Below are 23,431 nucleotides of genomic sequence, written 5' to 3'. Positions count from 1 at the left end.
AAAATCGAGTGTCCACAGAACCACAGTAAAATAAAAAGAAATAAAAAAGCAAAGCCCCTATTCTTATCCCCGGTTATCTGTTCCTCGTAGGGAAAGAGAGGGACCACGTTTTACACTTAAACGATACGGTTTTTTTCTTTGCCTCTCACGTGTTGTACTGTCCGTCCAAGGTGCAAGGCCAGGGGAATTTCTCGCCTGCACACGTTACAACGGAGAACGCTGGCAAGCTGGCCCATTTTCGGATCCAGTCTTTTACGGAGGACTCCGATCACGGTAGCAACCGAGGACAGGAACGGATGGGAATTGTTATGACAAATGGGATTGTTTGTTTTTGTGCAGAGGCTTGCTTTTTATGCGTTCGGGAAAAAGTCCGGGGTTCGTCCGTCCGTGTTGCCGAGGCCGGCTATTACCTTATGCACTCAACCATGACTGGGGACGGTGCTAAACTGAACGTTTCGAGATTTGCTGATGACTTCACGTGTTGATGATGCATGCAATTAATCGGACTGATTTTTTTTTTATGATATTGAATCTTTAATTTGATAGGTGGTTGTATGGTATCACTGCGAAACTTAGCCTGCGCCCTTGCTGAAAATCTACTTACATGTAAGACATCATGTCTTGCGTACACCTTTTCATGGGAGAGACATTACATGTGCGAGACAGATAAGAGAATACATTATACTCACCAGACCACAAAAAACGACGCATGAGTGCCTTCTCAACTTTGCGAGGGAAAGGGAGGAGAGGTGCCGGGGCGGGTATGAGATAATTACAGAGCGTTATGAAGAAGAAACAAATTCAACTTGACATGGGGGGTGGGTATGTATGATGTATGTGCATGTTCTCCCCTTCGTTGCGGTATCCTGATATTATCCCAAACTCCTCGCGAAACTGGCGTCATTGATATAAACGGAAAAGCAAACATGGTTCTTTGGGTCTGGCACGCAGTACACCCGTCATCCTTTTTTCTTTTCAAATGTCAAAAACATTTGACGATCGACAATCTCTTTTTTCAAATGAAGCTGCGGCCCATTGCTTATGCCATGAGGGCAACGGCGGCGGCGACGGAGGCAGCGATGAGGCCGAGGCTGGCGCCGAAGGAGGCGGGGGCGGCGCTGCTGCTGCTGTCGCTGTTCTGGTTGTCGGCGGCCTTGGAAGCCTCGGTGGTGCCGTTGGGGCAGAGCTTGGTGCCGTCGAGGGCGGCGAAGGGGATGACGGCGCGGGGCTGGCCGGCCTTCATGTACATGGTGACGTTTCCGGTGCCGTCGGCGGTGGACTCGCCGCAGGTGGTGATCTCGACGACCTGGTCGCCGGGGTTGAAGCCGCCGACGGAGAGCTGGTAGGTGTCGCCCTTCTCGCCCTTGTTGGTGATGCAGAAGACGACCTGGGCACCGTCGGGGCCCTTGCGGAGGCACAAGTGGGTCTCCTCGACGAAGAGCTGCTCGGAGGCGGTGGTGGCGAAGGACTTGTCGAGGGACTGGAGCTTGTTGCGAGCGCCGAGAAGGGTGGAGGTGAGCTCGTAGAGGGGCGCGGAGGTGTCGTACTTGGACTGCCAGAGGGGCTCACGGTTGAAGGGGGTGCTGTTGCCGTTGAAGTGCTGCTCCTGGCCCTGGTAGACTTTGGGGTTTGTTAGTCATGTCACCATGTAGTAGACAGCAGGGGCTTGCTTACCAGTGGGGATACCATCAGTGAGGAGGATGTAGGCAAGAGCGTTCTTGGCGAGGGACATGTCCTCATCGTAGACGGCGAAGCGGGGCATGTCGTGGTTCTCGGTGAAGGAGCCGAGAGCGAAGATGTCGGTGCAGCCGTCGCGGGCCTCGCCACGGAGACGGGCAAGGTCGTTGAGGTCGCCGCCGAAGAAGACGGTGCTGAGGGGGTAGTACTCGACGTAGTTGGGCATGCCGGGGAGGAGGTTCTTGGTCTGGTAGCGGCAGAAGTCCTCAGTCTTACCGGTCAGGACCTCACCGAAGGCGAAGACACCGGAGGCGTTGACGAATCCGGGCAGGAAGTCATCGTTGACGTGCTTGGCGGCGTCGATACGGAGACCGTCAATGGAGTAGTTGGAGACGAGCTCCTTGATCCATTTGCCAAACTCGGTGACGACGGCGGTGGACTCGGTGGCCAAATCGGCAAGGGCGACACCATAGGGGTAGAGCCAGCAGTCCTGGTAGTCGGTGCTGTTGGTCCAGTCGGTGACGTTGCAGTAAGGGTGGAAGTACTTTTCGTCGTTGAAGGGGTTGAACTTTGAGTAGTCGAGCTTGGGGGGCAGGGAGTCGAGCTTCTGGACCATGTTGTTGACGACGACGTCGACCATGATGTACATGTCGCGGTCGTGGATGGCCTTGACGAGGTCCTTAAAGTCCTGCTGGGTGCCGAACTTGTCGTTGGTGGCGTAGTTGTCGAGGGACCAGTAGCCGTGGTAGGCCTCGCCGACGGCGGTGTTCTCGTCCATGTTCTGGACGATGGGGCTGATCTGGATGGCAGTGAAGCCCATGTCTGAGGGTCGTTGTCAGTATTGGGTCAAGGTGAGTCTCGGTGAGTGTGAACTCTATCGGGTATGTCCATATGAAGCTGATGGGGGATCATGATGATGGCGATGTGAGTCTGCGGGCCGTGTCGTCTTACCCTGAATGTAGTCAAGCTTGTTCATGAGACCCTTCCAGGTACCACCGCAGAACTTGTAAAGCTCGCAGGTCTGGTCGGTAGAGCCATCGTCGTGAGCGTAACGGTCAATCATGACCTGGTAGATGGAACGGGACTTCCACTCGTCGACGTCAGCAGCCCGGGTGAGGGCGCTGAGGGCCGTGACGGCGGCCCAAGCCAAAGTTGAGGTGCGCATATCGAACAATGAGTTTTGTTTTTGAATTATAAAATTTAACGAATGACTGCGCCGTCTGAAGGCGTGAATTAGGGATTGACTTTTGATGATTCGACGTGCGTTGCGGACGTACGTGAAGAAAGGAATGAATTGGGTCAGGAAGGATTGCGGCGCGCGCAGAAACACGGCGATATAGAGTTTTGGGGAGTCGACAGACAGAGAGAGAGAGACAGGAAGGATCGGGATGGACGGACGAAACGAGCGAATGGGAGTCCCTTGAATGGATTTGGAGAGCAGCGGACGACCTAGGAACCCGTATCTGGATTGGGAAAAGGGGTGGGAAGGGGAAAACTGGGTTGATTAAACGAGTGACTGGTTCTGGTGGTAAGGCGTGGAGACGGGTTGGCAGAGGGGGGCGAAGCGCGTCAAGCAGGACATTGGACATTGGCAGACCATACACAGTGATTGACAGCAAACACGAGGAGGGCAGAATGAAACTACCTTGGCCACTAGCTACGGACTATGGGGAGCCCAACGAGAGAGCCAATGAAGAAATGCGAGATCCGCGGGTGACACTGCCGTGGACTGCGCGGAGAGGGGAACAGACGGCACGGCACAACAGACCGAAGAGATGGGATGTGAGTGACGGGATCATGGATGGTGATTCGTGCGAGTTGGGCACTGGATGAGATCACGGTTCCTGACTGCTGCAGGTACAGAGGCACTAGGGGAATAGACAGTTGATGGTGGCAGCGACTAATACCAGGCAGTACAGATACGCACTCCGCAGTACTTCTGCAGAGAGACAAAGGTAGGGTGGAATGGGAGCACGAGGCGGAGGAGGGTGTCTGTGTCTGTCAATGTCGATGCCTCGGATCGGATGGGATGATTGGCAATGGGATGGCAAAGGCCCACTCTGGGGGGCTAAAATGGTCGATTCCCATGACCAACAAGTGGTCGAGGGGAAATTGAACCCAAGCGAGATATATAAGAAAGGACCGGGGAATACGATACTGCGTACGGAAGCCAAGCCGGGGGTAGGTGGTGGTGGTGGTGGGTGAGGAATGCGTGGAAGCACTAGAAGATGGGGTGGAAGTCCGCCCTTCATCGTCTTTTTTCTCTCACTTGAGACAGACTGAGCTGATGGCAGAAACTGGCAAAAGGAGAGACAGTCGTGGCGCCAAGCAGAGGCTCAGTTAAGGTGCTGATTTATGCATTGCGATTGAAAGAGATTTTTGATGGTGGTCAGCAGCACTTCCGCGGCCGCATCGAAGTTGATGCCGGCGGCCAGTGGTGGTGTGGTGTGAGGTGAGGAAAAAAGACCGTCGTCCGCGGCGCAGCAGGAGGAACAAATTGCAACTGAGGCCGTCTGCATGCTGTCATTGGACGGAAAGCTGAGGTGTGCACATCTCGAAAACAGCAGGTACGTACATGCAGTCTGTACCTTACATAGTACTCTCTCTGTACTGTAAATGCCAATGCACAATGGCAGCAGGTGCATGGACGAGCCTGCTTGAAAATGAGCGAAAAGGCGGCTTTCCCCTGCCAAGAGGCCCGCCAGCGCCGCCAACGGTGCGGCCTTGGAAGGACCTTGGAACTTTGTGCGCAGAGATGGAGGGGTCTTTCCCGATTGGGCGTGGTGGCACCACGATCGTGGGAGTTGGATTTCGGCAGTGGCTCTGGGAGCTTGAGGGACCGCCGATAGTGCGCGCTGCTGCTGTTGATGTTGGCGTTGGCGCCGCGACTTGGCGGGCTTTTTGTTACGAGAACGTTTTGCTCTCACTACTCGTGCTGACCAAGTGGTTTTCTTGGTGCGGCCTTGGGAGCTTCCTTGGTAGCTTGATGCGCTTGTTCCTGCAGCATGACAATTACTTGTTGTTGACGTTGGCGCGGTGGCGTGTACGGATAAGCTTGCTGAAGCTTCTTCTTGTTTACTTGGTCCTCTTGGGAGAAGCTTGACGGCATGGTCGACGGCCATGTTCCTGGTTGGCAGCCAGCAGTGCCAGCAGCCATAGGTAGCTGCCGTTCAGTCTAACAAAACTCTGACGGCCTCTATTACGGCCTTATTTAGAGTAGACGCAGAGAGCACCTACATGACGACGAGACGTATGTATGTACTGTACTGCGATATGGTCGACGACGACGCGACGGGCGCTGCACCTGTATGTAGATGAGCGATAAGCAAATCAAAGGGAGCCAGACATGTGGTTGGTCACCGTTCAAATAGACGGGGTTGCAGCAGCTCAGTAATGAGGGTGTGCTGGGGCATGTCGGTGAGAGACGTGGAGGTAAGGTACGGATAATGGCAGAATGGCAGGTACAAAGTATCTTGAGGTACCTTAATTTTTGGGACTCCTCCCACTCTAGGTTCCTACCTACCTGCGGACCTTAGGTAAGCATCCCGAATTCTGCGAGACGTCCGCTCCTCTCGTCCGTTCCCCTTCTCTTCGACCTCGCCCAAACTCAATGGCACCAAGCTCTTCAAACTCTATAAAATGCCTCGGGGCATCCCCCTCCGACGCGCGGGTGGCGGAGATGCTCAGCTCTGCGACCTCCTGGACGGGGCTTCTTCACGATCGATGGGACCTGGGAGACCTCCTGAAAACCTCAAAAACATGGGAGCTCCCAGACGCCTCAGCCCTCCGCCTCAGCCTGCCATGCCATGCCGCAGCGCACCTAAGCGGTCTGACTGATCCCAAGAGAAACTGACGGCAACAGGCCGCGCCGCCGCCGCAGGGCGAGCCCGGGCAATCAGACATGACCAGGGCTCCTTTGACAGACAGGGCACGCCACCAGAAAAAGGAGGGCGTCTGGACTTCAGCTCGGCCGGGCATCTGGTTTAGGCGAGCTTCTGAATGATTTCTTCTGCTTCTGCACCCCAATTTGCCCTGTTTCAGCGCGCCCAGAAGAGAATCCAGCACCGTCAGCCCAGGACCTGTGGCCATAATTACCCGCTCCAAGACTTTCAAGCCCTGAAGGGCTCTCCAGAGTCCCTGACTCGCCCGCCACTTCGACCGCGCTCTTGGTCTGCACCGCCAATCACTGCGCACACAGGGCACCTGGTGGACGCTGGACACGCTGGAGAGCAAAAAGCGCCCCCTTGTCGCACCCAGAAACTGCTACCGCCCTGGTCCCCGTCGACAGGTGCAGCTGCAGCAGCCACGAACCCCGGTCGGCGGTGTCGGGGGTGCCTGGCAGTTCTCGTCCCATTACAGGATACTTCCTCGTGCCTAAGTGGGGGGCGGATGGGGCGTCTGTGGATCGCAATGGAACGTCTTGGGACGCCATCCCGGCTCCTGTGGCTGTTGCGAGGCGTGCGCGAGGAAGGACCAACCTTAGGTCCTGCAGGATCATTTAGAAAACGGTGGTCACCACTGCGATCTGTGGCTGATGCCGTCCTCCGCGGAAAAAGGATTGGCCAAGAGATCCCCGATAGCGATCCACCACCACCCCACCAGGTGTGGCTCGGCTCTCTCTCTCTCTCGACGATACTGCTTGACACTCAATCGCCGCCAAACTGTGAATTATCCACATCCACATCTGCCAGCCGCCATCCACACCCGCTTCTCTCGCCATGTCTCGTCTGCCTCGCGCTCCGTCCTAACGAAAGTGCCTCCGTCGCCCACGCACCTCTGCTAGTGCTCGGCCCGGCTTGCTTTTTCCCCTTCTGCCGCCCTGCGCATCCCATCCTTCTGGCATCCTTCTGCTGCCAGGCACACTTTGCACACTGCATGCACCAAGACCAACGCCAGAGACAAAACCATGGCAGCCCAGCAGCACGCTATCCTAGCCTTGCGCCGCCAACGCGACCCGACGTCACAATCATGATCCAACGGGCGTACCATCTTGTTTCTGGCTTGGCTCAGTCCACCGTCCATCGCAGACAGACCTCACTGGACGGCGCGGCGCGACTGTTTCCAATCTCAACACACGCACCACACGCCATCACAGTGCTGCCGAGCACCGTCGACGCCTGTCCGCCGCCCCCAAGCATAAACGTTTATGCCACTTGAGATGAACCCATCACCCATCCAGTTCGACTGACCGCCCATCCCACGCCAGAAAGCCACACCGCGAGAGAGGCCGCGTGCCCGGCGTCTGCTGGCGTCTGTCAGTGTCAAATTTCCACCGTGCTCTTTGTTGATGGGCCCTTGAGCCTCAGTTATTCCCGACTGGGAAATCAACGGCTCCGAATAATCTTGTCGCGCATGGATGATCCGTCCTGACAGCCTGGCTCGTCTCCAACGTCTCGTATTCTTGGGCCTCAGAGAGGGGAACCACCCAAAACTAAAACTGACTCGATACAGGCAAGCACGTCCTCCATCCACCCACGCGACCGGGGGCCCGACTGACAGCGGATACCTCGACCGACGACGGAGCTCGCCCGAATCAACCAACAAGAACCGAGAGCCCGTGCCGGCCTATCCTGGCACCCCAGCCCTCACCCCTGCTTCCGCTGACCTCGGGGCCACCGTATTGGCCACTCTCTATTGTGGGCTCGTCCAAAATGGTAATTCAACACGGAGCCTGTCAATCTCCCATCGCCCTCATGGTTCGCCGCCAGACAGGCAAGAGCCTGCCGCTGATGCATATCCATATTCCAAACTTCGTATAGCCAGAATTAGCCCCAGGCCATCCCCGGAGCCACATTATCATGTACCTTCTGTACCTCCTGTACCTGCTCTTTCTGCTTCCGAGCCTGTCCTCTCACAGGCGGACTCTCGAACAGGACGCAGAGAGGGCCCTGTCAACACGCCGCTGTAGCACTGCCTATTGGTACCAAGAGAGGGGTTGGTTGGGTCGCCCATCATCCAAGATGGAGGGGACCTCTAAGAGAACTTGGCCATTGGCGGGAACCTCTCAGAGCGTGAGAGGCGAGAGGAGGAAGGGCTAGCGATTCGGCTGGTCCGTTCCTGCAGAAGGGGCCCCATCTCTCATCACGAAATCGACGCCCTGCGGCCCTCGAGGGGTGGTCACCGCACTCTGTACCGCGCCGCGACTTGCCCGCCCAGACGACGAGACTGGAGACTGGAGCCTTGGGAGGCGAGGCGGATGGATAGATCCTTCATGGACACTTGACGCTTCTGCGGCCCCAGCCACTCCCTGATCCCCCTTTCCGCACTTCAGCCTGGGGCATTGGGCTGACCTGGGTTCCCTTGAGATTACCCCCTTTTTTTTTCTCCCATCTGTTCCAACGTGGTGTTGACGGCCGAGTTTTCTTCCCATCCGTCCCAGTGCCACGGCCTAGTCTCGTGTCTAACTCGTCATTCGTTCTGCTGCTTGCTGGTCTGCTTTGCGGCCTTTCACACTCCCTCCCTCCCAAGTATCACCACATTCCTTCCTTTCTTCAATTCGTCACTCATTCCTGTCTATTTTTTGTACGCCTTGACTCACTCGCCCAGCGGCGAGTTCGAGTAACAATGTCTAATTCATTAAAGGTTTGGGCACTTACACTCCTTACTGCATCAACAACACTCGTTTCCGGACTCAAGTACACCGCCAGCGAAGTCGATTACAACCTCAACACCAACAGAGAAGCAACAACTCCATTTCAATACTCGGGAAAGAGAGACAACCACACCTTCCAAGAATCACCAACAAATTGGCGTTTCCCATTCTATACGTTATTCATCGATCGTTTCGTCAATGGCGACCCCGATAACGACAATGCCAACGGCACGCTATTCGAACATGATATCATGAGCAACCAGCTCCGTCATGGAGGAGACGTGGAGGGTCTTATCGACACGTTGGACTACATTCAGGGTATTGGAGTGAAGGGTATCTACATTGCTGGCTCCCCATTCATCAACGACCCATGGAAGGCGGATTCATACTCGGTATGGCACACGCGACACAGCGACGGAACGCGGCAGCTAATGGTTACTTAGCCTCTCGATCTCACCCTCTTGGACAAGCACTTCGGTAACATCACGGCATGGCAGAGAGCCATCGACGAGATCCATGCGAGGGGGATGTACGTGGTCATGGACCAGACAATGGCGACGTGAGTGAACCCCCGCTCGCAGCGGCATTGTCGTTACTTACATTGATACAGCATGGGCGATCTCATTGGTTTTGAGGGTTATCTCAACGCGTCCACCCCTTTCCTGACCGAGGAACACAAGGTTCTCTGGAAGTCGTCCCGCAGGTACCTCGATTTCGACATTGGCAACACATACAACGAATCTTGTGAATACCCTGCCTTCTGGTTCGAGGATGGTAGCCTCGTCGCCTCAAACGTCACCGCTCAACTCAAGGGTTGCTACGACAGTGATTTCGACCAGTATGGTGACATTGAGGCTTTCGGTGTTTTCCCCGATTGGCAGCGTCAATTGGCAAAGTTCGCCTCCGTGCAGGACCGTCTTCGTGAGTGGGTCCCTTCGGTGCGAGAGCGTCTCGAGCTCTACTCTTGCATGACCATTCAGACGCTGGATATCGATGGTTTCCGTATCGACAAGGCTGTCCAGGTGACCGTCGACGCTCAGGCTGAATGGAGTACCGCTATGCGAAAGTGCGCCAAGGACGTCGGCAAGGATAACTTCATGGTCGTCGGTGAAATCACCAGTGGTAACACTCTGGGTTCCATCTACCTTGGTCGTGGCCGAACACCCGAGATGGCTTCATCCTTGGACCTTGCCACTGCCGCCAACATGAAGTCTAACGACTCCGCTAACTCTGGCGTCTTCATTCGTGAGCACGGTAAGAGCGCCCTGGACGGTGGTGCTTTCCATTACTCCATCTACCGTTTCATGACTCGATTCCTTGGTATGAGTGGTCATCTCGAAGCTGGTTACGATCTTCCCACCGACTGGGTTCAGACTTGGAACCAGATGGTTCTGACAAACGATTTCTACAACGCCAACACCGGAGAGTTTGACCCTCGCCACCTGTACGGAGTCACGAACCAGGACGTTTTCCGTTGGCCTGCGATTGAGCTCGGTACTGAGCGCATGCTTCTCGCGTACTTCATCACCACCCTGCTTCTTCCGGGTGCTCCTCTCGTTTACTACGGCGAGGAGCAGGCTTTCTATGTCCTGGATAACACTGCAAACAACTACGTTTTCGGTCGTCAGGCGTTCTCTGCTGCTCAAGCTTGGAAGTACCACGGTTGCTATGCTGGCGACAACTCTGTCTACGTCAATTGGCCTATCACGAAGGGTCGCAAGGGATGTGAGGACGATGCCGTTGCCTACGACCACCGCGACCCCTCCCACCCCATGCGCAACTGGATGAAGCGCATCTTCTCTTTCCGTGACGAGTACCCCGTCTTGGAGGGTGGTTGGCTCGTTGAGCAGTTGGCGAACCAGACCCAGTACATTCTGCACAACGGCAGTGGCTCCGCCACCGAGACTGGTATCTGGAGTGTAGCCCGCGACTACCTCAGCAGTGCGCAGTCTGGCAAGACCAGCGACCCCGTCTGGCTGGTCTACCACAACAGCCCTAACGAAACTACCTACACTTTCGACTGCAACTCCGACGACGCCTTCATTGCTCCCTTCGACGCCAGCAGCAAGGTTCGCAACTTGTTCGGCAGCGACGATGCCATCACTCTCGAGAGCTCGTCCAAGACGAACACGTTCACGGGCACTACCAAGAAGGCCGGTTGCCTGAGCTCCATTACCATGACTCCCTTCGAATTCCGAGCCTATGTTCCCTCCACCAAGTGGATGGAAATTGCGCCTGTGGTTACTGGATTTGAGCCTGGCCACGACTATCCAATCGACTCCACCGATGCCAATGGCGTGGTTCCCATTGCTATCAAGTTTTCCACCGAGGTGACCTGCAGCGACATTACCAACGCTATCAGCGCCTACGTCAACGTCGATGGCAACACTAAGACCAACGTCACCTTCGATACTCCTGTCTGCGGTGCGATGGACCCCATTGAGAAGGAGTCCTGGACTGGCGCCATTCCCTCTGTTTACAAGTGGTCTGCCAACCTCCAAAACGTCCCTGATGGTATCATCAAGATCACTCTCGACCACCCGGCCGGCACCAAGGGAACCAATGCCACTGACCACTTCCTCGTCCGCTTCGGCAAGCCCTACAACCCCATCGTCTTCCCCTCTACTGCGAACTATTCTCGTTCTCTGATGAAGGAGAGCAACGGCGTCTACACGATCCAACACTCGGCCGCCGGTGCTAACAAGTGGCGTTACAGCACCAACTGGGGCTCCAGCTGGAGCAACTGGCAAGTTTACACCGGTGCCAACTCCCGCATGGTTGACCAGGCTTGGGAGGGAACCGACCTTCAGAAGTGGGAGGGCAAGCACTTGATTGTCCAATACTGGAGTCAGCCTCTGGGATCGTCTTCCTTCTCCCAGCACTCCGACAGCAGCGACATCCCGTACGCTCGCCGATGGCCTCACATCTTCCTCCACGGACCGTTCAACAAGTGGGGATACGACGCCGGTCTTCCCAACCTCATGGACCAAGTTGCGGACAACGAGTGGTCGCTTCACTTCATGTACGAGTGGCCTGCCCAGGTTCAGCTCAACCTCTGGGGTATCAACCCCGACAACCAGCCTGATGTCTCGTTCATCTACGGCGACCCCAACGGTGATGGAGTACTTGATCGTCTCCCCCCCAGTTCCTTGTCTGACAACGTGGTCAATTTGACCAGTCCTCCCCCCATGCCTTATCTGTCTTACAAGCTTGTCCTGAACGACGCCAACTGGAACATTTCTACTGAGCCCCAGGGCAACATGTGGATCCAGATTGTGTTCTTCTTCCTCCTGGGTCTTATGCCCATCGTCCTGGCCGCTCTTGCTGGATGGATCTACATGAAGGGATTCTACCAAGTCAAGATCAACAAGTCAGGCTTCTCCAAGAAGGGTTGGTTACCACTCAAGCTCGGGAATGAGTCCAGCATTAACTTCGGAGAAAAAGGCAAATCTCTCGAGATGTCCCAGATTCCCCCATCTCCCCTCGTCACGCCAGCCGCCGCCGCGGCCACCGGCGGTGTCCCCCGCAGAAAGGTCCTCATCGCCACCATGGAGTACAACATCGACGACTGGAAGATCAGCATTAAGATCGGTGGTCTTGGTGTCATGGCCAAGCTCATGAGTCAAGCTCTGACCCACGTCGACCTGATCTGGGTTGTCCCCGTCGTTGGCGACGTCGAATACCCCCTGGAAAACGAGGCCGAGCCGATGTTTGTCGAAGTCATGGGCGAATCCTACGAGGTCAAGGTCTACTACCACGTCCACAAGAACATCACCTACGTCATTCTCGATGCTCCGATCTTCCGTCAACAGACCAAGGCCGACCCGTACATTGCCCGCATGGACGATCTCGAGAGTGCTATCCTCTACTGCGCCTGGAACAGCTGTATCGCCGAGTCTATCCGCCGCTTCAACGTCGACATCTACCACATCAACGATTACCATGGTGCCGCCGCTCCTCTTTACCTCCTTCCTGAGACCGTTCCCGTCTGTCTGTCTCTGCACAACGCCGAGTTCCAGGGTATGTGGCCCATGAGAACCGAGGAGGAACAGAAGGAAGTGTACAGCGTCTTCAACCTGCCCCCGAAGGTCGTCAAGGACTACGTCCAGTACGGTTCCGCTTTCAACTTGCTGCACGCTGCTGCCAGTTACCTCCGTATCCACCAGCGCGGTTTCGGTGCCGTTGGTGTCTCCAAGAAGTATGGTGATCGTTCCCTGGCTCGTTACCCCATTTTCTGGTCTCTGAAGAACATTGGTCAACTGCCTAACCCCGATCCCTCCGACACTGGCGAATGGAACCCCGAGGAGGACATCTCCAACCACCAGGACGACATCAAGATCGACGAGACTTTCGAGGCCAACCGCGCTACTCTTCGCAGACAAGCCCAGGAATGGGCTGGTCTTGAGGTCAACCCCAATGCTGATCTGTTCGTCTTCGTCGGTCGTTGGTCGCTGCAAAAGGGTGTCGACTTGATCGCCGATATCTTCCCCACCGTTCTCGAGAAGTACCCTTCCACTCAGCTTATCTGCATTGGTCCCGTCATCGATCTCTACGGAAAGTTCGCTGCTCTGAAGCTCGCTAAGCTCATGGAGAAGTACCCCAAGCGTGTTTTCAGCAAGCCTGAGTTCACCCAGCTGCCTCCCTACATCTTCTCTGGTGCCGAGTTCGCCCTCATTCCCTCTCGTGACGAGCCCTTCGGTCTCGTTGCCGTCGAGTTCGGTCGTAAGGGAGCTCTGGGTGTCGGTGCTCGTGTCGGTGGTCTTGGTCAGATGCCTGGTTTCTGGTTCACGGTCGAGTCCATGACTCCTGCCCACATGCTTCAGCAGTTCAAGCAGGCTATCGAATCCGCCCTGAAGTGCAAGCCGAGAAAGAGAGCTCTCATGCGTGCGTGGAGTGCTAAGCAGCGTTTCCCCGTCGCTCAATGGATCAGACAACTGGATACCCTCTACAACGACTCTATCAAGGTTCACAAGAAGGAGGCTGCCAAGCAGAAGAAGTCTGGCGGCATCCGCAACCTGACCGACTCCTCTCTCCGCTCCAGCGTTGCTGTCAGCGAGTACGGTGCCGAGTTGACTCCTACCGGTTCCAGAGCCACCTCTCCTCTCCCGCCGCCTACCCGTGTCGCCAGCCCCCGCATCTCCGAATCTCCTGGTCTGCCTGTTCCCAACCTTCCTTGGCACAGCATCCCCTCTTCTCGTCGCAGCTCTTTCTCCAGCTCCATTGGCGGTGGCCGTGAGAGTATGATGAGTGTAGACAGCTTTGCTATTCGCGCCCAGAACGATGCTACCTCCCCTGTCACTCCTGGCTTTGGCGACTTGGCTCTCCCTCAACCCAGTTTCTACAAGCAGCAGCGCAACAGCTCTCAGTTGTCCTTGCCTGATGTCGTTGGTGACCGCCACGATCTCAAGTTGATGAACGTTGACCAGAACTTCACGGACAAGAACGGAGAATTCTACGACGAGTTCGAGCAAATGCTTAACAGTCTTACCGCCAAGAACTCCATCAACGACCTTTGCATTGAGAACTACCTCCAAAAGAGTGAGAAGAAGTGGTTTGCCAGATACCGTGATGCCAAGCTTGGCCGCAGAGACCACAGCCGCTCAAGAAGCCCCAACCCCAGCCGCCCCGGTTCCAGCGCTGGTCTCGGTGCCAAGATGGATGGCGAGCGTGGCCGCAGCCGCACCCCCAGTGGTCTCACGGGCGCTACTCGCTACGATGACAGCCCCGTTGACGATGAGTTCCTGTTGGGTGACAACTACAACGCACCCACTGGTCTCAAGAAGTAAGTGCCCAACACCTCTGTTCGCGAGCTCAACACTAACAACCGCAGGATCCTCTCTATCCGCATCGGCGACTGGCCCGTTTACGCTTTCTTCCTCTCCTTCGCCCAGGTCATCTCCATCAACTCGTACCAAATCGTCCTCCTTACTGGTGACACCAACCAGACGCCCCTCAAGCTGTACATTGTTGCGGCTACCTATCTCGTCACGTCCTTCTTGTGGTGGTTCCTGGTCCGTATGACCAAGTCCGTTTACGCCCTCTCCCTTCCCTGGTTCTTCTTCGGCCTGGCCTTCCTCCTGTTGGGTGTCTCGCCACTGCTGTCCCCTTGGCAAGCCAGCGCTGCTATGCAAGACGCCGCCACCGCTCTCTATGCTGCTGGCGCTAGCGCTGGTGCTCTGTCCTTCGCCCTCAACTTTGGTGACGAAGGTGGAGCTCCCACGAAGCAATGGATCATGCGTGCCCTTGCGGTTGCCGGTGTTGCTCAGGTCTACTCCCTTATGCTCTGGTACTGGGGATCCCTGACGCACACCCCCGAGACCTCTCCCATGGCCTACCTGGACGGTACGACTATCCCCAAGTCCGTCATCATCTGCGTTCCCGTTGCTTGCATGCTCTGGGCTATCGGTGTCATTCTGTTCCTGGGTCTCCCCGACTACTACCGCCAGGCTCCCGACGTTATCCCCGGTTTCTACATCTCCCTCATCCGCCGCAAGCTCGTCCCGGTCTTCTTCATCATGATCATAATCCAGAACTACTGGCTGTCGGCTCCCTACGGACGTAACTGGGGTTTCCTCTTTGCCTCCCAGTTCATCCCTGGCTGGGGAGTTGTGCTCCTCGCCTTGGGCTTTTTCGTCGTCCTCTGGGGCCTCATCCTCTACGTCTTCTCTTACTTCTCCGAGAGTCACACGTGGCTTCTGCCTATTTTCGCCATCGGTCTCTGCGCTCCTCGCTGGGCGCAGATGCTCTGGGGAACCAGCAGCATGGGCATGTACCTCCCCTGGGCTGGTGGCCCCGTCGGCTCCGCCATCCTCTCGCGTTGCCTGTGGCTCTGGCTCGGTCTCTTGGACAACATCCAGGGTGTCGGTCTGGGTATGATGCTTCTCGCGACACTTACGCGCCAGCACGTGTTGGCCGTCCTCATCGGTGCTCAAATCGTGGGCAGTGCCTTCACGATGCTGGCGCGCGCGACGAGTCCCAACGCCCTGTCGCCCAACACGACCTTCCCCGACTTCTCCCAGGGCCTGATGCCTGGTATCGCGAGTTGGTGGTTCTGGATCTGCCTGGGATTCCAAATGGTCATCCCAATCCTCTTCTTCAAGTTCTTCAGAAAGGAGCAGGTCTCGAAGCCTTAAACGGGAGCATGATGCGATTGATTTTGCGAAAAAGTCAAAAATACCCCGGGGCGTCGCCGCCCCAATTTGTCATGTTGGGTTCAGGGCCGGTTCTCTCACTTACCTATACACATTTTCACGGAGCCTGTTTGTTTTTTTGGATTGTATAATGATGTTATAACCTTCTTTGTTATATACACACACAGAAAAAGCGTTCGTTAATGGCCCACGGACTGCGAAGCATATTCTTTTTTTACCCCCGCCATGGGGAGGAGCAAAAAAAGGGAGAGATACGACATCGGGGAGAGGAGGACGAGAGACGGGATGGGCCGTCCTCGTGTATGGTGTTTTGTTCGTTCCGCTTATCTACATCAAACATACATGTACCCCAACCACTTGGGGACAAAGGAGGAGGCGGCGAGGCCAAGGAGGGCGCGCGCGCGAAATATCTTGACGGCGGCAACAAACACGTTCACGGATAACCTTTAGATTAGACTTATGCTATGTGTTCATTCCTTTTTTGAAAAAATCAAATCATGATTAATAAACTCTGGTGCCGTTGACTGTGAATTTGTTTCAGGGTAAGTTGATGTCCAGAGTATTCTGGTAAGTCTTCGCCGATGCTCCTCCATGAAGACAAATCCAGGCTAACTCATGCCAAGCATTATAGATGGTCGCCTGGGCTGGTATACTGATCCAATCAGCGTATTTCGTAGTTGTGGTCTGCTTCTCCTCCCCTCCTCAGCCGGCCACAGTGCTCGAATGGGTAGTTTTCGGAGCTGTGCGATCCTCTGCTATCCTCCCGGCCCCCGTGATGTCTGCGAATCCCTGGTGCCTCCGGCGATGATGGTGCTCGGGGTGGTCCCGGGACGAAGGAAGAGAAAGGCATAGGAGGGGGAGCATGGGAGTTCTCCTAGGCATTGAGACATCGACTGTATGGGTATGTGTTTCATTCGTTGCTTGTGATCAGGTTGAGGTGGATAACACCATCTAGTCTTCATGAACCACGGTGGAAGTTGCGAGGACACAAGATGAGCTATTTCTTGCATGTGGTAAGGACTGATTGCGGTTACTCTGTATGAGAGGTCCATATTGTTCGGAGAATCAAGTCAAACCGCCTCCACTCCAAAGACTCGAGGGGGGTTGGCAGAAGGGGGCGGCGGCGCGGAGGGCGGCGATGAGGGCGAAGAGGGAGGCGCGGTAGGCGTTTTGGGAGTCTCGTGGGGACTGGGCCCTTGGGATCCTCCCAAGTGTGAAGTGGGAGGGGAGGGGAGGTTGCGGGGGAGGGCGGCGGACGTTTTCTGATGTTTGGTTGTTGACTGAGTCACCGAGTTGAGCAGCTTGCTGCGTGCTTGGCTGAGTCGGAGGGTTGCTCGGTTCCTCGTCAACCCTGTACCATTCCAAATCGTCTCTGGCTTCGTGGAGTCGGCGGAGCATTCTCTCTTTGGTCTTGGGGTTGCTGTACGGCAGCTGGCTCAATCGTTCTGCTTCAACCAGACGGCGCCGTGCCTCCCTTTCGTTGTGACGGCATTCGCCTTCATACCATCTGCGCCGCATCTCGAGAAACTCCGTTTCCCCAGGTTTGCGGAGGAATCTTCGCCTGCTCTCCGGGTCGTTGTGCGGCAGCGATCTGAAGCGTTCTTTTTCGAGCAGACGACGTCGGTCCTCCTCTTCCAGACGCTCCTTGTCTGCCAGGGCTCTACGTCGTTGCTCGCGCAGCTTCGATGCTGGCTGCGGTTCTGCCTCTTCTGCGAGCATGCGACGTTGTTAGCGGCGGCGGAGGCTTGCCGGGTCTATGCCGGTGGCGATGTCGTGTTGCCGCAGCGCCTCGGCGAAGAGCTGGTTGATATCATCAAAATCAGAGTCGTCCATTTCTGAGTCGTCCATGTCCGACTCGTCCATTTCCGTATCACTTGAGGTCGAGGACGATGGTGAGGGCGAGGGCGAATGCTCCTTTCGGCGTAAGCTTTCGGTCTGGCGTTGGCGGCGCAGCAGCAGTTTACGCTCGCGTCTTTTCACTCTCTCCGGTCCCAGCTCAACTTCCCACGAAGAGAAGGCGGGCTGGTGCCGCAGTTTGGGATCTTCGAAAATGAGGGCGGCGTCCTTCCTGCTTTGGACCGTCAGACGGACCTCCTTGACGGGTTTCTTGACCCGGGCGTGGGGCGGTGGTCTGGGACCCAGAGTCGGCCACGGTTTGATGCCGGTGCGCAAGAGGTAGTCATCCTCGTAGTCGGTCGTGAGGGCATCATCGTCAGACTCAGTGGAGAAGTCAGACGTGTGGATCGACGGCCAGGACTCTCCAGAGTCCGAGTCCGAGTCGCCTCGAAGCGAGCAGCCAGAATCGCCAAAGTCAGCCCGATAGGCCGCCTGGAAGCAACGGGCAAACTCGATCCTCGTGGGCGGGGCAGGAAAGCTCGTTCGTTCTGGTAGTCCTGTATTCATGTTCAAGATCGTCTGGAAGGGTTTCCTGGGATGTGAGTGTACGTCTTCCTCGCAGGATGAGCTCTTATCTGATCTCATCAGCGCGGGGTATGGGAAGCTTCCAGATTATATACATCTCATCTACGCGATGACGCGAGAATCGTTGACGAATTCCTCGGGCCTGGTGCTGCCGGTCTCTTCTCGTCCATTGTCGGCAACGGCGGCGTACGCAAGTTGAGAATTGCTTTTTCTCCAGTGCGACGATGCATCACACGGAGGGCCTTCCTCCAACCAGAACTCCGCGATCGATCGGGTTCCCTGATGAGCGATTTCCTACCTGTGAAGTGATCGATTTCCCTGGAGAAAATCGGGGCTTGTTGCATGGATCTCATGCAGGCCATTAAGACGATGCGACGTTGGCGATGTTGATGTTCTCATCTTCGCAGTGTTTGTGAGGGGTTCGTGGAGGTATGAGATAAGGTTGCCGTTCTGTTAGCGGTCGTTGGCGGAATTCAGGGTGGCTTCCGGGCGGTTAGCGTGCTAGCGCTCCCCAAAGCTGGCACCTACGAAGACTGCTGGGGATTGAGGGACCCTAGTCCTACCTCACGCGGTCTCAACCACGCAACGTCACTGCAACCTATTCCCATCTACGATTTGTAAGGACCAATGCCCGGTCTTCCTACTGTGAAAGAACCTTCTAGCATGTTTGACGTACTTTTGTTTTTGTTCACTTTGAACTGAAAGTATCGTCATTACAGTTTTGCTGGGTACACAGCTAGCAGCATGTAAATGGACAGCCTCATGAGACGGAGTCGTCACGATGGCACAAATAATCCTTCATTCTACATATCTCGCCTCCAGTTCAACTCAGAATAGTTGATCTGGATTCGTCCCTCGCAGAGATTTGTTCATTTTCACATGTTGCACATGAGGCCTGCTTCAATGAGCCAGGCTGGTTGGCTGTGAGAGAGGTCTGGACCCCAGAAAAGGTTCATCTAATGTTTTTAACGGTGCACTCTGACTGCAAACTCTCCTAGTCTTGAGCCCATACGATGCGGGGAAGTTGGAAGATTTCACCAGATATAGGGTTTGACTTTGAAGGTTGCTGGGGCAGAAGCAAAAGGTCAGATCCGGCGGAAGCTTTCAGTATGAAGTCCTCTGTATTATATAAATGCTACGCGCCCAGGACATATTCTTGCATCTATCTCGACTCGTCATGCTTCCGCTTCTCGCGCCCATCTTCTCATTTTCAACTTCACTACTAACAATCGTAGTAAAAGATTATAATATAGGTGAGTAAAACTAGACTAAGTCCTATGTATGTTAACATACATCTATCTATTCTAATATACCAAGTACATCACTTCGCAACGACAACAAGTGACAGCGATGAAAGTAGAGCAGCCTTCCTGTCATTGCTGTGCGGCATTACCACAGGCGGTAGAAACCTTTAAGTCCACCTTCAGGTTTCCAACCGTCTTTGGTGACTATCTCAACAACTGTGTCACCAAACTCGAGGTAATCGACTATAACACCAACTTCATCCACGTAGCCTGTCCAGACCATGTAGATGTTGCTCATATCGACTCTCTCGTCGTGGCAGTCAAAGGGATTCATGCTCCGCGCTTTTCAGACGATATCTCAACCATCGGCGTGTACTTTGGTCCGGAGAATCCAAACAACGCTAAGCGCTTCTTATCCGACGGCACTTTTACCGGCCCGCGCGCGGGGCTTCACGCTGCTCTGGCAGGTCTCAAAATCTCGAGGCGAATTTGCGCCGAGGGAGGGTTCTGTAGCTGCCCGGAGCACGAAGAAGGACATGAGTGTGTTGTAAGACACCTCGTAGCGAAGACAGAGTCCGAATACGTCGCCAGAGGTATGGGAGGCGGAGAAAGGGACCGAGAACCTTGGATATGGAGATGGCGCGAGAACGGATGGTTGACGGTGAATGAAGAGCCGGTCAAGAATAGGGATCTCTGGAAGGCTTTGTGGCGAGAGTTGAAAGGTCTCGGCGTATTGGGAGTCAGGGTAGATTGGTGGCTAGCTCCGAATAGCGACAATAACGAGGCTTATTGTGTTGCTGGAGGCGTGCTGTCTGCGATAGACCTGAGCCCTGACGAGAAACATACCGAGTGGTTGACGGACGAGCTTCAGCGCCATGCGGGTTGTGATCATCCACTTGACATGGATCCGAGGGCAGTGCCGGAGAGTTGCGTACTATTGGAGAAAAAGTCGAAGATGTAAACCAGTGTTCACGTACTAAGGCTAGGAGCATTTCCTTTCAAGTCAACGGATAGCTATGGAGTTCTCAGGGTTAGCAAATGCAGCTGAATGTTTAAATGAGAATTTTTTTTGGATTCATCTTAAGCAAACCAAATTGTGTCGTGAAGCATCTTGATGCTCAGAAGGGCATAGATTCGACTGCGGATCCGTGACGCTCCAGAGGCAGCAAGTTGAGGACGGGGACGTCTGGTTGGCGTTGACGGCTGGAAGTCGGATGATGTGCCAACAATGACGCGACAAATAGGCTCGAAGCTTATTAGTCGCGTCTTCCTGGCTTCGTGTGAGGATATATCAGACGACCAGAAAGGCGCTGGCTCAACGCGTCGCACCGCGTCTGGGATTCTCAGGTGGACGACATTGGCAGAACGAGACTGTGGTCCTGGTTAATGATTCCTTGCGATGCCAGATTTGCAATTGGATGAATTTTCGATAAATTTGTCGGCAATTAGTTTGACATGGAATGTTCCTGCTCTGGCTAAGAACAAAGGACACTAACGTGGGGGGAGGGTGCGCACGTCCGCCATCTTTCAGGAGACACTACCGCCAGCCACAGTGCCCGCGTGTACCTACTTCACGTCCCAAATCTGCGAAAGTCATCATCATCATCGTTCACAACCAACCCTACGATCTGAAATCATGTACCATCCGTACAAGCGGCCTCAAGCATCGGGATACGGGCGCAATAAAACCGGTCGAGCTGCAAAAGCCGCGCCAAAAAATGGGAACCAGCCCCAATTCGACCAACAGGACAAGGCGTCAGGCCCAGCTCTCAGTCGTTCCTCGGGGTCCTTGAGAGGAGCCTTCTTCCAAAACAACGACGGCAAAATAGAGCTCTTCGACGGCCAGACGGGATTCACTCACATGTGCAGCCCCTCGTCGCAACATTCTGGGCACGAGGATCCCCTCGTCATCGCCATCGATGGCGCCTGCCCTGGGAACGGCACGGTAAGGGCAACCAAGTCAGGTTATGGAGTATTTTTCGCACCCGGCAACCCCAAAAACACGGCTGCCCGGATCCCGAACCATCTTCTCGAGGGCGCCAAACACACAAACAACATTGCTGAAATCATGTCCGCCATATCTGCGCTCCATGGCGCGACGATTGTCGCCAGGGGTGGTATTCAACGGTACACCGATACCGTGAAGCACGGAGACGTAAGAAAGCCCAGCGGAGAGCCCCAGAAGTTGAAACACGTCGTCGTCAAGTCAGATTCAGAGTACGTTGTCAAGTCCATCGCAGGCGGGAAGAAAGGGGAGCCGCCTTATATTGCGAAATGGGAGACGAATGGATTTCGGACGGCGGGTGGCGGGGCTGTAAAAAATGCAGCTCTTTGGCGTTTGCTAACGCAGTACATCGACAAACTCCGCGAGATGGGCGTCACGGTTCAGTTCTGGCACGTTCGGCGCGAGCTGAACAAGGATGCCGATCGGCTTGCGAATGAAGGCCTGGTCTTGGAGGTTTCTGCTGTCAGTTCGACGGTCGAGGAGGAGATCAAGCGGGTTTGGAAAGCTCAGGGTGTCTCGAGAAAGGGACGAAGCCATTCAAATGAGTAAGTAGTAATTGTGTAGGGGTCCGTCCCTGACTATTACAGTTGCATCATGAAGCTGACAGACTCTTGACAGAAACGAGGTCATTGTCCTGGACGATGATTAGGACACATTGCATTTCAGTTGGACCATAGTCCGTCACCCTGATCATTTCTTTGCGAAATGCTGTTGAGTGTCAGATGCTTCTAGACTACATGAGAAGTGACCGAAACGCCATGATCCGGGATCCTGCAGAGACTACTTGTGAGTCTGGCGGCGGACTTCTTCAAAAGAACGATGTCGCTTCTTACGCCCGGTGGTCTATTCACGACAGACGATGGAGGCTGAACTTCCCTTTCAGCCAAGTAGATAGATGGCGTGCGGTAAAGAAAGGTCGGGAAGAGAACAGGTGCGACCGACCTTGCGTAATAAGAAGGTAGTCCTGGGTACCTAAGAATCACAGGCGGCGACCACGAAGGCGTCGCAGAAAATGGTTGCTTCATATTTACATGGCGTTGTTATGGTTGCTGCATCGGGTAGACACATATAAGACACCTGTAGAACCACAGGAATCCAGGAACTTTCTTCAAGGAGCGCCAAAGATGACGCTTCTGAACCTTGCATCGCGTTGCCTTAGCCATGGCAGTCCCGACATCGAATCACGAGCATTCCGAAGTTGAGATTCCCTGTCCAAGTACGCCGATAGCCTGCCAACCCCGTTGGCTTGTCTAACATCATCTCTGTTTGTATATAATTTAGGCAATACATGGAAGAAGGCGGCAAACTTCAGCCATTGTGGTGACTGAAAGCCTCTATCTGAGCGTACAGTCCATTTTGAAAACCCAGTCATGGTGAAGCCTAAGATTACGTCCGCCGACAATGCCGCTGCATTTTCTTGTTGTGCTGCTGCCTGGGTATTTGGAAACCGCTCGACAGCCATATTTATGCCGATTCGAAGAAGCATGATAGAGGATCACATGACCAAGTTAGCTCTGCCACTATATAGGCTACTCCTCCAGCCCAGAGTAACTAACGAACCACGGAAACGCAGATTGAAGCTTTGGATATCCAGAATGAACCTCTCCCCCATGTGCTTTGCTGCTGATCATCTAGTGCAGATACCCAATCAAGGACGTTACACATGCTTTCACACTATCGATCTATTCTATCTCGACCTCATTCTTCGTATGATAAACCGGCTACAACGACGTTGTTCCACGAATGCAGCGACCGTTCCAACTCGCTTTGAGCAAAGTTTCGTTGACTCACGGGTCAATCCATAGGTCCTCATGGTCGTAAACACATGGAAGAGCTTGGTTCATCTTGCAGACTAAGACTATAGACATGCCCAGTCTGTATATGCATTAAGGGGACCGAGCCGGTCATGCTCTGTGCCGTCACCAGATCGGGCCTTCATAAAACGCACAACGACACCGATCAAGCTGCGGACAGGACCGTCACAGAATGATGTGCCTCGTGTACCTTATTTTCTCATCGGTGTACCTCAAAGAACGAGTTTCCGCTGATAGACAAGCACTTTCATCTCCGTAGCATCCATTCATCTCTTGATGCGCTGCCCGTCAGCTCTGTTGGGTGCTGTTTCTCATCCCCCGTGTATTCCACGTCGACAGAAGTATAACACCCGCTGCGTCTGCGACCCGAGTGTGATTATGAGTCGCTCGAACTCGTCTTGACACATGCCACTACCAATGGAATGATTCTCAGCTCAGCAAGTTCAACTCCCAGGGCTATTCCTGCCGATCGTCAGGTCCTCGCATTTGGTGAGTTTTACTCCACCGCTCGCAGTAAGAGGTACATA

At 54.8% G+C, this 23,431-nt stretch overlaps 4 protein-coding genes across 4 annotated transcripts; 2 read left to right on the top strand and 2 right to left on the bottom strand.

Moving 5' to 3' along the window:
* Nucleotides 1–1,039: 1,039 nt before the first annotated feature.
* COL26b_000879 (uncharacterized protein) lies at nt 1,040–2,842 on the bottom strand (the record flags this gene model as incomplete). Its single annotated transcript, XM_053173843.1, has 3 exons — nt 1,040–1,620; nt 1,675–2,499; nt 2,629–2,842. The coding sequence occupies 3 exons, from the start codon at nt 2,840–2,842 to the stop codon at nt 1,040–1,042; spliced, it is 1,620 nt and encodes a 539-aa protein (XP_053042400.1).
* Nucleotides 2,843–8,241: 5,399 nt separating this feature from the next.
* Nucleotides 8,242–15,402, top strand: COL26b_000878 (uncharacterized protein; the record flags this gene model as incomplete). The annotated part of the gene is made up of 4 exons (XM_053173842.1): nt 8,242–8,661; nt 8,713–8,798; nt 8,880–14,051; nt 14,100–15,402. The coding sequence occupies 4 exons, from the start codon at nt 8,242–8,244 to the stop codon at nt 15,400–15,402; spliced, it is 6,981 nt and encodes a 2,326-aa protein (XP_053042399.1).
* A 1,746-nt stretch (nt 15,403–17,148) lies between these two features.
* Nucleotides 17,149–17,823, bottom strand: COL26b_000877 (uncharacterized protein; the record flags this gene model as incomplete). The annotated part of the gene is made up of 1 exon (XM_053173841.1): nt 17,149–17,823. One exon carries the CDS (start codon nt 17,821–17,823, stop codon nt 17,149–17,151), a length of 675 nt encoding a protein of 224 aa, XP_053042398.1.
* A 2,898-nt stretch (nt 17,824–20,721) lies between these two features.
* Nucleotides 20,722–21,639, top strand: COL26b_000876 (uncharacterized protein; the record flags this gene model as incomplete). The annotated part of the gene is made up of 1 exon (XM_053173840.1): nt 20,722–21,639. The coding sequence occupies one exon, from the start codon at nt 20,722–20,724 to the stop codon at nt 21,637–21,639; it is 918 nt and encodes a 305-aa protein (XP_053042397.1).
* Nucleotides 21,640–23,431: the final 1,792 nt, after the last annotated feature.

The sequence above is a fragment of the Colletotrichum chrysophilum genome, assembly GCF_026319265.1.
Source record: "Colletotrichum chrysophilum strain AFK26 chromosome Unknown scaffold_3, whole genome shotgun sequence".
Taxonomy (NCBI): domain Eukaryota; kingdom Fungi; phylum Ascomycota; class Sordariomycetes; order Glomerellales; family Glomerellaceae; genus Colletotrichum; species Colletotrichum chrysophilum.
The sequence above is the reverse complement of the archived record's forward strand: the minus strand, read 5'-3'. Positions and strand labels throughout refer to the sequence as shown.